This window comes from Grammomys surdaster, unplaced genomic scaffold (genome assembly GCF_004785775.1).
Source record: "Grammomys surdaster isolate TR1022 unplaced genomic scaffold, NIH_TR_1.0 330, whole genome shotgun sequence".
Taxonomy (NCBI): Eukaryota; Metazoa; Chordata; class Mammalia; order Rodentia; family Muridae; genus Grammomys; species Grammomys surdaster.
In genome coordinates, this window is record NW_021604749.1 from 4,100 (window position 1) to 20,065 (window position 15,966).

The following is a 15,966-nucleotide window of genomic DNA, read 5'->3' on the forward strand; positions in this document are numbered from 1 at the left end:
ACAGTGATTCCTAGAACCATGGGACACACAACCTGTACACGGTGGCCCTAGGATTAGTCATCTCACAAAAACAGACTCAAAATCACGGCTTCTCAAAGGACATCTGTGAGTATGGAAGCGATGAATGAGGGTAAGACCCTGCGGGAGGGCTCTCAAAAGTTAAGTGGGGATTTATACAGAAAATTTAAGAAATGAAAAAACACAAAATCTCCCCTGGTCTGACCTGGATGACAATCTTCAGAGCCTTCACTTTCTGGTCCGAGGCCCAGGCATCCTTCAGAGACTGGTTGAGCTCCTCTATGCGGTTCACATAATCCTGCTGGGTCAGGTTCAGCAGCTCCTTCTGGGATCCCTGTGGGCAGAAAAGGCAGAACTGTGACCACAGGAGGAAAAGGAAAAGCCTCATCCGACCACCACCTCCACACAGGACAGCCAGACACGGGACAGCCAGACGCTGGCTGTACTTTGCCACTCAGTGCCACATCTGTACCTCAGCCTGGCGCTAATGAAGCCAAGATCCTGACTAGACACTGACACACATAGGATATCAGAACTTACAGCTTGTGGACCTAGTGTGTGCAGCTTTGGTACTAGAAGCTCTGGCATAAAAATTTTGGGCTAGGGAGATGGCTCAGCAGTAAAGAACACTCACTGACCTTACAGAAAACCTGGATTCAGTTCACAGCACCCACATGGCAGCTCAGAATCAGCTGTCAACACATCCAGAGGATGTGATGCCCTCCTCTGGCTCCTTTGGGCACCAGGCATGCAAGAGGTATGTATATACATAAACATATACACATGCATATGCACATATATGCAGGCAAACACACCAGGCTTTTTTACATGGATGCTGGGAACCAAAGTCAGATCTTCATGCTTGTACAGCAAGCACTTTGCTGACCAAGTCATCTTCCTAGCTCCAAAGAGCTGGCAAACAAGCCCGTTTTTTCAAGCACACACAAGCAATTATAGGGTTCTGTAGACAACATTCAACAGGCCCTGTGTAAACAATGCTTCGTGGTGGGACCTTTGTGCCACAAAAAGCTGTTTCATTGGTGGTGACTCCACATGGATTTTACTGCTGACAGTGTCCCCAGATCACAGAAGGAGTGTTCCTATGTCACAAAGCGAAAAGAGGTCTCCAGAAGAACCAGTTCACACCAGGTTCCCCTGTGACTGGCCATTAGGCCCCAGCATCTTTCTCTGAACTAAGTCAGGGACCCAGGAGGCCGAGCACCGTGAACAGCCAGCCTTGGCAGAAGGGCTGGAGAGCCCCCTGTTCACTGTGCCCCATAAGTGGCCTGCTCACCTCCTCAAAGTCATCCAGCTCTTCCAGACGCGTCCGAACCTTCTCCGACATGGCAGAAGCCGCAGCCCCAGCTCTGCCTATGCAGGAGAGACATCGGTCATACAAGCAGTATTCTTATGCACCCACACCCAGCATGAGAGACACCTATCACATGTCACCATGAACTTGTCAGGAAACAATTCACCTCAGAATGCTGCAATGGTGGAGCAGCTTGAGCCTCCTCACAGGCTCAAGGTCTAGCAGAAGCTTTTTCCACCAGCAGCTGCCCCCAGAAGCAAAGTGGGTGGTCCCAAAAGCTGACACACCATCCCCAGTGCTGGCAGGAGCCAGGATGCAGATGATGGACTTGAAGTCACAGGCCAGACACAGGGCAAGGGGATCTGTCCAGGCTGCTGCTGCCATTCAAGCCTTCAGATAGAACTACACTGTGACCCATATGCCCAATAGTCACAACTTAAGGAAGAAATGATTATCAGAGTTTTAAAGGCTTTGAGTCCTCATAAGGGGAAAGTCATGGGGAAGCAGCTTTTCTCACAGCAGCAGGGGACGATGTGGAGTGTGGGGAGCAGGTGTACCCCTGTAACTCAAGGACCCCAATGCCTCACACCCATGGAAATGGCCAGGCCTTCCCTTGGTCTGAGTATGAACGTTAACAGTGTATACAGAACATGTCAACCACAGCTCTTTCCTCCCAGACAGCTGTAACCTGAACCTGTTCCCCCTACATAGGCTGGCTAACCTCCCGTCATACTGCTGTATACGGTAAACCTGCCTCCTATTCCACAAAGAGTTTCCAGGCTAATGTGACAATGTCTCCATCAGAGCACATGGCCCACTGATCCCAGCTTTTCTGTACATGTGTCTACTGTCTCTTCATTTCCCATCACCCCAGTCAGGCCAGTCCCAAAGCTGAGATCGCCATGGCAGTGCAGGAGCCACATCCACCCGGCCCACCCTCAAAAGATCCCAGCCTCCCAAAATGGTCCTGTGAGCACTCCAGACACTGCCCTAAGGAGATAAAAATGGCCCAATTGGCAAAAGTCGTTGCTATGAAAGGATGCTACTCTGAGTCTAAATGCCCAGAACACAAGGAAAAACACGAGATGGGACTGTACAAGCACCGTGAATCCCAGCACTGCCAGGGCAAACAGGACAACAGGCCCTGGCTACTCACCAGCCTAGCTAGCTCCAAACTCAGTAAGTAACTCTGTCTCAAGGGAATAAATGATAGAAGCAGACACTCAATGTCTTCCTCCTCTGGCCTCTGCACATGTATCTCCTGCCATACACACAGCACATACATGTACATGTGTATCACACACACATGTATACAAATATGACCTCATAGAAAACATTTCATATTCAAACCATCCAAATGATCTGCCTATTTTAGCTTGTTTCGACTTGCACCCATTCATGAAGATTCTACATCTACCAACAAATACTATATCACCTTAGGAGTGTGAGTGTGAGTGTGTGTGTGTGTGTGTGTGTGTGTGTGTGTGTATGTGTGTATGTGTGTATTTAAAGAGGGTATGACATAGTACAGGTTGGTCTTCAACTTGCTATGGTAGCTGAGGATGACTTTGAACATCTAACCCTCCAAATGTCCAGGGACCAAAGGCTGGTAAGACTGGGCACATGTGCCTTTTTCCTAAGGGACAAAGATCTAAGGCAGCAGTTCTCAACAAGAACTCCACATCCACATGGGTCACCTAAGACCATTGGAAAACACAGATATTTACATTATGATTTATAATCGTAGCAAAGTTACAGTTATGAAGTAGCAATGAAAACAACTTTATGGTGGGGGTGGGGGTAAACCACAATGTGAGGAAGTATATTAAAGACTCGCAGCATTAGGAAGGTTGAGAACCACTAATCTAGGGCAACGGGAAGGGTCTAGGGTTAGAGAAGATGCCTCAGACAGAAACATGTCTGACACACAGGCTCGAGGACCTGAGCTGGGATCCCTGGAGCTTGCCTGACAGCCAGCCAGTCTAGCTGAATCAGTGAGCTGAACGTTCAATGAGACCGTGTCTCAAAAATTAAGGTGAAAAAGCTAGACACACCTTTCATCCTAGCACTTGGGAGGCAGAGGCAGGTAGATCTCTATGAGCTCAAGGCTAGCCTGGTCTACGGTATGCAGAGTTTCAGGACAGCCACAACTGTCCCCATACCAATCAATTAATAAATAGTGAAGATCAAATGAAGAAGACACATAATGTCAACCTCTAGCTTCTACACAGACACATGTACAGGCCTGCCTACACACACAGGAGAAGGACCAGACACAGGAGCAGAGGGGTGGGGTCTAAAGCTATCCCGAGCTGGTGGGAATACTCTTGTCCTCTGTGTTCCTAAAGGTCAACCAGGAAGTCTGCCTTTTACTCCTGGGAGGCTCTTTGGTCTCTTTCCACTAATGCTCTACACGTGTGTTTCTGTCCAGCATCCACCAGCCTAACACTGTACAACATCATGACAGATGCATGACAACAGCTTCCCTTCCTCTGTGAATGATGCTGAAGGCACAGGCAGAATTTATCCATCAAACCAAACGCTCAATAAATTATAAAAAAACAAAACAAAACAAAAAAACAAAAAACGCTCATCTTACCTTTTTCTGATCCCATAAACAGATTCTGCAGAGACAAAAAAAAGAGAACAACCAATAATTAATGTTTTTCATTCTTTTAAATTACTTTAATTTTGTGGATGGGAATACGTGGCTGTGAGCACTGGTGCTCTCAGAGGTGTAGGGTCCTCTGAAGTTAGTCTTACAGGCAGCCGAGCTGCCTGATATAGACAACTGGAATTGAACTCACATCCTGTGGAAGGCTGCTGAAAACCACCTAGAAGTTGAATTTCAACTCATGTGGGGACTAGCCAAGCGGGACATCAAGCAGCACAAGTTTTGATCTTCTAATAGCACTGAGTAATAGACCCACTTTGGACATCCTTAAGTCAAAGTTTCCCAGCCATCATGCCCCTGCCTCTGTGGGTTGTACAGCTTCACTCTAGGGGGTCTAGCCTATGCACTGTGGAGTTTTACAGCCTCTCTGACCTCCACCCACAACATACCAAGCAACCCTTAGAGTTGTACTAGGTAAAAATAACTCTAGATATTTCCAGACGACCCTCAGGGGTTAAAAGGAAGGACTGACACCCGAGAGTGCTTCTCTGAATTAACCTATGCATTCAAGAAAACAGAAGAAACACCGTTCAATAGCCAATCAGTTCTTATCATCCTGTGTAGCTCGCCCTGTGGAAAGCAGTCGAGAGGAGGGCTGGGGGAGAACACGCTCAGTCATGAAGCTACTCTGCCCAGGCAGCCGCCCGTGCAGCTATATACTATCCATCGCCACCTCCAAAACCACAGGAACTGCAGTGCTGAGGGGACTACCAGGAGGCCCCCTGGGATGAGAAGGGCTACAATCGTCTTTTTGTTTTCCTTCTATCAACTTAACACATAAGGCAACACTAGAAATATCAGAGGCGTGAGACAGAAAGATTGGAAACCTGGTCCGAGAAGTTGTCACTCCGGCCCTGGACTCCCCACCTCCAGACCTCCTCAGAGTAGGGAGAGACATGACGTTCTTAATGCTGTCCAAGGGAAGAACTTGGGTTGCAAGTGCTGAACCTGACCATAACTAGCACAGTTGCTCTGGGGTTGGTGCTGCTCATCTGAATGTGTGAGTAACTTGCCTGGGGCAAAGGGAAGGCTCCTACTTTACACAGGCCCCAGACACAGCCAACTACTCACCCACTAGCCACTCCAAGAGCAAACTTCCAGCTCCAAAGGGACACAGGGAGGGAGCTGAACCCTGCCCTCTCCTCTTCCCTTCTTAATTCATGCCTTTAATCAAACGCCTTTATGGGCACCCTCCCCAAGGGGCCCATGCTGCCAATTCCTTTTCAGAACTGAACTGCACCCCTGACCCTTAACACGCAATTGTTTAAGAAGCCAATTAGCACACAAACAACACTGACATAAGAGAGGAACCCTAGGGTCCGGGAGCTGGACCACTGGGCTAACATGCAGCTGGGTACTCACAATAGACAGCTTCTCCGTAGTCGTGTACCGGGCAAGGATTTCTCCCCGTTTGTTGGCCCAGGGCTCAAAATCAGGTCCCACAAAGGAGTTCTCATCCTTATCACGTTTCTTTCTGGAGCTGTCCTGAGGAGGGCAAGGCAACCACCTCAGGATGGATGCTTCTGTTGACATTGTTGGTTTTGTTTCTGAGCATGCTAGACAAGCACTTTATCACCCGGCTACACTCCAGCCCCAACAATGCTTCTGTTTTCTCTCTTTTTCTTTCTTTTTTTAAAAGGTCTTTTGAGACAGGATTTCTTTGTGTAGCCCTGGCTATCCTAGAACCAGACTGCTTTTGCCTCCCAAGTGTTGGGATTAAAGGCATGGGCCACCACCACCAGGCCACAATAACGGTCAAACCTCAGATGGCACTCCTCAGGCAGTCTTTGAGGCAAGATCTCTCACTGGCCTAGACTTTACCTATTGGGCCAAATTCGCTGGCCAAGGAAGCCCTAGAGATGCATCTTTCCCTCCCCACACTGGGATTATAAGAATGTACCACTGTGTCCAACCTTTTTGCATGAGTTCTTGGGACTAAATGCAAGTCTTCATGCTTTCGAGGGATGGAGGTGAAGATGGGGTCCTTGGAGCAGTTTAGCTAGCTATACTAGCTAACTCTGTGTGTCTGGGTTTAAGTGAGACTCTTCCTCAACATACTAACATGTAAAGTAGAGAACAATCCAGAAAGACAGCTGATGTCAGCCTCTGACCTCCAAGTACAAGCAAGTATGCACGCATTCCCCACACACATGCAAACACGTATACACATACATAATAAAAATGTTTCACTTAGAATACAGATGACACAGTGGTTAAGAGCACTTACTGCTCTTGCAGAGCACTCATGTGGCAGCTCACAATCATCTCTTAGTTCCAGTAGATAATGCCCTCCTCTGACCGCCACATGCCTGTGTCTAGTGCATATCTACACATGCAGGCACAACAGTCATACACATAAAATAAACTGAAAAAAATTGTTTCCCAACAATTCAAATAGCGAAAAATTAAAATAGCTGTTAATATTCAATCAAGGAAACAGGTGAGCCTTAGCATTGCTGGCAGGAATACGGACCACTAAGCCTTTGAGGGGATGGCTCAGTGGCAGCACTCAGAATGTCATACATCCACTGCCTTCATCCAGTAGGGAGTTTCTAAGACGCTCCCTTGCACAGACCCCTGCACACAGGCATCACGAGGTATGTATATATTCAAGAGACACTGGTGTGTTTTCAATACCAGCAGACACCCTAGACTCAATGGGCAGCAACAAAGGAATCAGAACACAATGCAGCCATGCAAAATAACAAGGTCAGAATATGAAAAGTTAACTAAGACATACTGTCAAATCAAAAATTTAAAATGAAAAAGACTGAGGGGCTCAGGATCTAGGGATATGGCTCAGTTGGGAGAGTGCTTGCCTAGCAGCCACAAAGCCCAGGGTTCAGTCTCCAGCACTGAACAAACTGGGAGTGGAGGCTCTGACTAGTAAACCTAGCCCATGGGAAGTGGAGGCAGGGGAATCAGAAGTTCTAGGTCATTCTCACATAGGCTAGTGTGCACTGCATGAAACCCTGTCTTTAAAAAAATTAATTAATAAAGAAAAACATAGAGAGACCTCACAGATCTCTCCCAGCCTCTCTCAGACAACATTCTTAATCAAATTCCTGTGGATATCTGGATGTCCTGAACTGTCACAATCAGAATGCCCCAAAGCATTACTGGTGAAACTTCAAACCACCATCCCTGCAGGTAAAGACCTGACACCCATGAGGCCTGCACTGGCCAGGCTGCCTTACTGTGACTGTTACTGTGGCTGCTGGGTCCGAGGTGGCTGCGAACATGGATAGCGGGTCGGTGCCATCGAGGACGCTGCTCAAAGGATCGACCACGGAGCTGGAAGAGGAGGAGGAAGTGGATGAAGTGCTTCCTTTCCGGCTCACTTTCTTTGTCTTTGACTCAGTGACCTGTGGAGAAAGTTGTGCAGTGGAGGTCATCTGACTGGCTGTGTCAGGGGACAGTCAACTGGGCCACTTAATCTTGTTGTGGAAGCTAGACTGACCAGGCATTTGTGGCAGAGGCGATGCTGACATTCTGTGAAAAACTGGCATGACCTAGTTATCTCCATGGCCTCCACAATGCAGCTGGTCCCCAGAAGGACCAGCCATGCCCAGGTGCTAGGAACTTAAGGCTCATTCCCACCCTCCAGGGAGGACAACACCAGCAATGGAGTTAAAGCAATCAACCTGACCACTGAGAGCTTCCCCATAGTTAAATCCCTTATTGAAAGCACTTGAGGAACATCTGTGATGATGACGGGGGGTGGGGGGTGGGGGAGGACAGGAGGCTGTGCTTGGGGAACAGAAAATTTCCAGGTTATCCCTCATACATCTCCTCCAGGACTCTGCCTCCAGCTGGCCAGTGGGTTCTCCATATTGTCCTGTCCAGGAAAGCTTCCTTGAGCTCTGCACACAGCCTCTGCAAATTAACAGAGCCCAAGGAAGGACGAGACCTTATAAAGGTAAGATGAACAGGGCATACCCCTGACCTGGCCCTAGTATCTGAAGTGGGGTCTGGTGGTAGCTATCTCTAAGTAGGGTTAGACCCAAAGTATCCCCCAAAGCTGGTGTCTGCTAGAGAATCGCTTGCTGGTGTCTGATATGTGGGGTCACAGTGCATTATGTATGGATTATGAGTAGAATGGTAGATACTCATAACAGCTTAGTCTGATGCTGCTCGTATTCAAATGCTAAACTCTGTAGCCAAGATCTGGTTGCTCCGAGACAAGCAAATCCTCATGCATATCAGCTCTGTTGTAGAAACCTTGCCCTCCAAGTCATCCATGGCTGGTTAGTAAAGATGCCTACAGCCTGAGGCTGGGCAGAAGAGAGGTACATCGAGCTTCCATTCCCAGGCTTTGGGTCTGAGGCAGGGACCATGAGGAAAGACAAGAGAGAAGAGATGGAAAAAAGAAGCCATGGGGTAGGAAGATCATGAGCCCATGGCCATGAGGGCCGGCCTGTTGGAGGAGGAGTGGCCTAGGTGAAACATGGCAAGTCATATCTCAGGACCATTGTCAGGGAAGTAGACAAAATAGCATAGAGGGTTGACATCTGCCCAGCAGATATAAAGGTTTTGTGTCTTATCTGAGAACTAAATGATCAAAGATAGGGTAGAAACCCCCAAATATTTACCACAACAGATACTGGCTTCTGGTGTCTGGAACACTGTTGGAATCAGTTGGACGGGCACCCAGTTGGTGGGCAGAAGCAGAAACTGCTCAACATGCAGACCAACCACACAGCTGGTGGCAGACTGAGAACGCAGAAGACTTCTTTTCCATTGAAACAGTTAAGTGTAAGTACATTCTTTGGTTCGGTTCCTTACTTGTCTTTAAGACAGGCTCTCACTAGGTAGGCCAGACAGCACAGTGCACAGCATGCAGCCAGAGAGCCACAGGGCTGGTTTGCATTTGCTTGTGAGTGGATACTGAACCTGGTTGCTGGGCTAGAGCAGCAAGTGTGTAACTGTGAAGCCATCGCTCCAGCCCTGGGAATCTGCTTTCTAATGAGGTCATCATGTCATCTGCCTGGTGACAATAGTCTTGGCAGGATCACAAACCACACATGACTGACACTCAGTGTCCAAGGTTCTATGACTGAAGGTTCAATAAAAATCTCAGCATTTGCCGGGCGGTGGTGGCGCACGCCTTTAATCCCAGCACTTGGGAGGCAGAAGCAGGCAGATTTCTGAGTTCGAGGCCAGCCTAGTCTACAGAGTGAGTTCCAGGACAGCCAGGACTATACAGAGAAACCCTGTTTCGAAAAAACCAAAAAAAAAAAAAATCTCAGCATTTGTCTTGGGGTGTGGCTCAGTGATGGATCACCTGACTAGTAAAACCCTAAACCTGCATCTGAGCTGGCCGGTGTAGACTGTCGTTTCTTTTTTTTTTTTTTTTTTTTTTTTTGGTTTTTTGGGCAGAGTTTCTCTGTGAAGCCCTGGCTGTCCTGGAACTCACTCTGTAGACCAGGCTGGCCTCGAACTCAGAAATCTGCCTGCCTCTGCCTCCCAAGTGCTGGGATTAAAGGCATGTGCCACCACCGCCCGGCCATATACAAGTTTTATATCAGAACCTTGGAAGGGTTTCGGTACCTGAAGCCAGGCTTCCCAAGACAGCAAGGGATGGACAAGGGGCAGCAATACTTGTTAGTGAGTGCTGACACAGTGCAGGGTCAGCGGGACCAGCAAGTCTCTTGTCAGCTCTCATTTTGTTTTACTGAACAGTCTAAGATGCTCATTGGGTCAGCCCCACTCCCCAGTCCACCCTGCACCCGGCCCCTTCCATCCCAACTCCACCTGCCCCAGGTAGCCAGGGTTGCCCCTACTGTTAAAGGTCAGGAAGCTTCCAAGTCAGGAGTCCCCACCCTTTCCCCACAACAACTTCGAGGACAGGAGAAGGTGGGAGTGCAGAGGGTGACAGGAAGTTAACCTAATGAGATAGGTTGATTGACACATGCATAAGCTGTTGCCACTAGCAACAAGGGACTGGGCCCTGCTGTAGGGAGCCTGCACAGGACTCACAGTTATGGGCTTCAGTGGGTGGTAGTCCCCACACTCCAGAGGCACTGTCCCCGACCTGCAAGACGCCAGCTCCGCCTTGTAGTTCCTGTTCCGGGAGTGCCTGTGAACAAGCAAGACACTTGGCGAATCAGAAACAAGGTAACACCAGATGGGTGACTGAGACCTAAAATGTTATCTGGACTCCAGTGACAGGGGGATCAACTTGGAGCACATAATGTTGCTAGCAAGAATAATACAAAATGCTAAATTAAAAAAAACATAAAAGGCCGGGCGGTGGTGGCGCACGCCTTTAATCCCAGCACTTGGGAGGCAGAGGCAGGTGGATTTCTGAGTTCGAGGCCAGCCTGGTCTACAGAGTGAGTTCCAGGACAGCCAGGGCTACACAGAGAAACCCTGTCTCAAAAAAACCAAAAAAAAAAAAAACATAAAAATTATTTTATTGTTTATTTGAAATCACTATGTGGCCCAGGCTAGCCTGAAACTCACTAGGCAGTGGAACATGACCTTGAACTCCTGATGTTCATGAAACTCCACCTTCCAAGCCCTGTAATTACTGGCATGCTCAGTCACATCCTGTTTAACCCATGCTAGGGATGAAACCCAAAACGAGTGTGCCAGGTGGGGTCTCTAGTAACTAAGCTATAAAAATAATTCTCAAGCTGTCTGAAGGTATAAACTCTGCCAATGAATCCTGGATGTGTAAGGCCAGACCCAGTGCACAGGGGAGCTTACTAAGAGGAGGCCAGTTTCCCCAGCCCTGTTTCCACAGTGCTGGCTGACTGGTGGCATGAACCAAGCAAAGGGCAGGTGGCTGCTGGGAGGCCAGGCAGCCATAGCTTGGAGCAAACCTCCAAGAGCTGAACAGACATAGCAGGGCTCAGGGACCTCCTGGTGCTGGACAGATATGGCAGTGTCAGGAGACCTGGACTCAGGGACCTCCTGGAGCATAACATAGCAGGGCTCAGGGTCCACAGCCAGGGCTTGGAGGAGATGCCCCAGAGGAACAAGTTCCTGAGAAGCAAGAAAAAGTCCAGGCTGGGCATGTGCAAAAGACCGGAGGCAACTAGAGAAAAGGCAAAGGCAAATGTAGCTTTATGAGCGCAGGAAAGATAAAGGGGAAGGCTCCGTGAGCAGGACAATGAGAGGGAGGAGCCAGAGCACTGGGCAGAGGAGGAAGAACAACATGGCAGGGGGACTGCAACACATGAGGGGTCTGGAAGAAAGGCCACACACACATAAGCAGAGCCCGTCCCTACAGGAGCAGGGAAAGAAGTGTCATCTCTTCAGAGTCCCCCCAGCACACAGATCTCATCACTAGGCCTCCCTTTAGCGAGAACCCCTCAGGTAGTTTTACCCACAATTCCCTCTCGGTAACTTCCTACCTGCTTCTGGTGGCCCTTTGCTACTACTCTGTCCCCTGCACTGTATGTGCAGCCACGCCCATCCCCTCTCTCCTACAGCATGCTCCACCATAGCAGCCTCACCACCACCATCACCACCAAATGCAATCTTACTTCCTCAACAGTTGCCAAAATCAGACCTTCCCCACTAACAAAGATATAGGTACCTCCCATTAGTACACTCCAGAGCAGTTTTTTTCCTGATTGCACAGGCCAATTCCCACCTCTAGTCTCCCTCCTTTAGGGAAAGAGCAAACTCTAAGAGGCCAGGAAACTTCCTTGGCTTCCAAGTCCCTAGAATTGACCTGGTGGGCTGCACGACCCCCATGTTCTCAGATGAAAAGCGGACTTGGAGTATTAAATAAGACGCTAACGCTGAGCACTTAGCACGTCCCTTGAGAAATGCGATCTCTAGAGCAGAGGCACACCACCCATGGGCCTCATCAGCTCCCTCATCCATCGACAGGAACAACACCAGGAAGCAGACGGACACAATTCTGTCTCTCATATTAAGGAGCAAGAAGTCAGTGGGCAAAACTGAAAAATGCCCATGTACTCCCACACAGAGCAATGTTTTGTGTTTGCTCGAGAGGGAAGACTACAAAGACCATAAGCACTGGCAGAGCTGTGGTCCCATCGGTATGCCTAACGAAAATATCAAAGGTTAAACCAGCAAGATCCAGTGCCGGAAGCCCACGGTGTGATCTAAGAGGCCCACAACACCACGCTGATGTGCTGTGTCCTGAAGTGATCTCTTAAGAGTCTGCAGGACAGAGTGTCGGGCCAAAATAACACCAGAGGGTTCGTGTTGGTTATGTTTCAGGCCTAGAACCTACATATTTCTTTCATACTCATATGCAGGCATTGTAAGTTACATCCCATCATTTGAAGAGAAAAGCCCCTGAGATGCAAGGTCTCCAATCCCCAACCTCATTATCATCTGCTTATCCTGTGTGGGTTCTTTATCGACACAAATCACCGGCTGCAACCTAAAGGTCATCTCACTTCTAAGCACAAAAAGGCCCGTACGCCAGTCACTTGGGGACACACTATTCCTTCCTGCTTGGTGAGTTCCTATGCATCCTGCAAGACTCAGTAGAAGGCTCTTCTCTGCAGTCTACCCAGGGTGCCAGTGGAGTTGACTGACTGCCCTCTCTCTCCTTTGGGCCTGTCCCCTCTCTTCAATGTTCAACTACATTGACCGTTCCCTAAGGCAAAGAAGCATGTCTGAGGGCTCTACACAGAGTAAGGTGAATGGCCCCACTTTACAGATAGAAAAGGCTAATCTCCTTCAGGTGGGCTGAGGAGCTCAAGGGACAAGCGACCAAGTCTGCCGCGTGTAGACTCCGGGCGAGTTCATCCCCTTCCCCAGAACTCCCAGGCGTGCCAACTTCTCCCAAGGAAGCGGAAGCCTTGGATCGAGTAGGTCTGAGTGAAGGCGCTGCGGAACAGCGGCGATCAGAGTACTGACAGCAGTTCTGCTCTTCCGTAGTCCTGACAAACCGGGCGGGGATGGAGGCCACCGATTCCAACAGGGACTGCTGCCTACCCACAGAGAGAACAGCTAAGCGCAGCCCCTCCCCGAAGCCCACTCGCCGGTTCTTCCTTACCAGGGAAAGACAGCCATCTTCCCAGTCACATGATCCCCTGTTTTCCGCGTCCAGCCCCTTTTCTCTCATCCAGGGACGCTCGGCCCCGCCCTGGCCGCCATGATTGTAAAGGGCAACTTCCGCTCTGAAGATCCTCGGCCCCGTCATCCGCCATGATTGTGAGGGGCAACTTCCTACGGATTACGATCCTCCAAGTTTGTGTAGGGCAATGGCCCGGCAAAACCCAAGCTCCGTCATCCGCCTTGATTTGATTTTTTGTTTTATTTTGTTAATAGAAATCCATTTGCCTCTGCCTTCCGAATGATGGGATTAAAGGCCTGCATCCCCATTCCTGGCTTAAGTCACATTCGTATTATGTAGATGTCTGTCGGTGCACGGAGATCCGTGCATAGCGGACAGGTGTTGATCCTTTCTTCACTTGGCATTACCCTCTGAGCCATCCCATTGACACCCCCCCCTTTTCCGCCCCTAGACTTGTAAGAGGTAGGACTCCACTGGCTGCTTGGCCCGCCTGCGCCCTCTAGTGACACGTAGAAGTGCACACATCTATCCCTGCTGAGGGCCAGACCCAAGTGATTGTGAAGCGGATTCACTGTTTGGCGTGGGTTCTCTCCGTGCTTCATAGAGATGATAGAGATGAACACTTTGGGCTTTTTCCCCCGCTACTGACAATATACGTCCGAATACGAGCAAGCAATCTTGACCACAGAACTTTGGCACTCCTGTTTTGTGTCCGCATGCCCACATATACACATCCTTATGGATGAATTACGATCCCTTCTCAACAGAAACCTCTGGAGTATCTGTCATTAATCACTTGTTTTTTGGAAAACTGGAGCTCAAAGCTAGTGAGTGCCTGAGCTTGGGATTCAAACTCTCACTCAACTAAGAATGGGTTTACACTGGGAAATTACTATCCAAGTGCATTTCCTGATAGAGAGGGCACCATCTTCTTAAGCGTTCTGGAAAAGGCAATTGAGTATATTTCAACTAGGACTGAGTTTTTCAGAGTCTATTTCTTCCTCTGTGAAACGAAGGTAACTGATAAGGCTGACAGGAAGTTATAAAATGCCTGTCTCCGGGTCAACCCTCAGAAGCTGTGGTTAATAAGGCAGGCGAGACAGGCTGATCTACGTTGGCCTTTGCTCCTCGGAGCCGCTCTCTGTAGCGCTGACCCTGGTCTATAACAGAGCAGGGCATCTACTTTAAATGGGCATGCCACTTGCCTCTTGCCTGGGGACTGTAAAACAGTCTGGGATAGTTGTGTGGACATTTCTAGGGGACTGATGGTTCCTTTGAAAGAATGGTAGCAGTTTGGGTGGTGAGAGGCAACCATGAGGCATTAAAGGCCAGGGAATAGTACCAACTGTCCTTTGTACATTCAGCAAACCCATCCCATCTTGTGTATAAAATAGATGATGGGGAACCATTGTAAAACAGGCTATGTTTCTGGAAAGGATAGATAACTAAGGGGTTCTTCCTATCACAGTCTAAGACCATGGTTTTGTGGCATCTTTGTCAGTGTCCCCATGGAACTGGAAAATCTGGGCTGGAGAAATGCTTCATCTGGTAAGCCCTTGCTGTTCTTCCAGAAGACCCAGATTTGATTTCCAGCACCCACAGTGGGTAGCTCACAACCTTCTGTATCTCCAGTCCCAGGAGATCTGATGCTCTCTTCTGGCCTACACAGGTACATGTAGTATGGAAACAGGAACACAAGCAAAACATTCATATACATCAAATAATTAAGTCTAAAAAAAATTCTTTTAAAGAAACTGGAGAGTTGAGGGCCATGGAAAAACACTGAGCGTAGAGAGCTGAGTTTTAAATGGAAGCATTTTATTCATTTGCTTATACTGTTGTTGAAAATTGTTTCACTTCGTAGTCCTGGCTGGCCGGAATGTATTGATCCTCTGCCTTAGCTAGGGTTGCTGGCATGGGACACTGCACTCAGCTTCTAATTGTATGTGTGTGGCATGTACACATGTGTGATTGCCCATGTATGAGCATATGGAGGTCAGAAGTCAATATCTAGTATCTTTCTTTTTTGTTGTTTTTTGTTTGTTTGTTTGTTTGTTTGTTTTTGAGACAGGGTTTCTCTGTGTAGCCCTGGCTGTCCTGGAACTCATGCTGTAGACCAGGCTGGCCTCGAACTCAGAAATCCGCCTGCCTCTGCCTCCCAAGTGCTGGGATTAAAGGCGTGCACCACCACTGCCCAGCAGTATTTTTCTTTATTGCTCTCCAACTTATGTTTTGAGACAACCCCACCATATCCCCACCCTTTCCTTGAATTTGAAGCTGTCTGGCCAGCAAGCCTGTCGCTCCCACACACATACAGATATAAGGGCTGCAGGTGCACCATTTGCCATTTTTACTTAGGCACTGAGGATCTGGAAAATCTTGATGCTTTCACAGCAAGCTTTACCTAGATAGCTCCCCAAATCCAATTTTAAAATCTATTTATATGTGTTGGTGTTTTTCCTGCATGTATGTCACTGTGCCATGTACCTTTGGAGGCCAGAATTGGATTTCAGGATTCCCCTGGAGCTGGATAATTGGTAGGCCACCATGTGGGTGCTGAAAATCAGACTGGGTCCTCTGGAAGAAGACCAGTGCTCTTAATTGAGCCATCTTATCTCTCTGATCTTCAACTTAATTTAGCTGATATATGTCAGGTCTGACACAACTCTTCCTCTTAGGGATGTTGTTACAGTTATCAATGAAGACACTGCATCACATTCTATGCCAAGATCTTTGTTTTTAGAACTTGATCTTACTCCACTTATTTGGTTCTAGGGGTGAAACCTAAGATTTAGTGCATGCTTAGTGAGCTGGTTGGTCTTATGTCTACTTGATACAAGCTAGAGTTTTCTGAAAGGAGGGAACCTCAATTGAGAAAATGCTTCCACAAGATAAGGCTGGGAGAGGACCCAGCCCATTGTGGGTGGTGCCATCCCTGAGCTGGTGGTCCTG

The 15,966-nt window shown here is 48.5% G+C and overlaps 1 protein-coding gene across 1 annotated transcript; it reads right to left on the reverse strand.

Annotated features, from left to right (window-relative positions):
- Positions 1–223: 223 nt before the first annotated feature.
- Vps35l (VPS35 endosomal protein sorting factor like) lies at positions 224–13,091 on the reverse strand (the record flags this gene model as incomplete). Its single annotated transcript, XM_028778225.1, has 7 exons — positions 12,994–13,091; positions 9,984–10,083; positions 7,202–7,369; positions 5,367–5,489; positions 3,930–3,954; positions 1,313–1,389; positions 224–352 (listed from the first exon to the last, which is right to left on the reverse strand). Coding segments are annotated over exons 1-7 (639 nt in total), but the record flags the coding sequence as incomplete, so codon positions are not given.
- Positions 13,092–15,966: the final 2,875 nt, after the last annotated feature.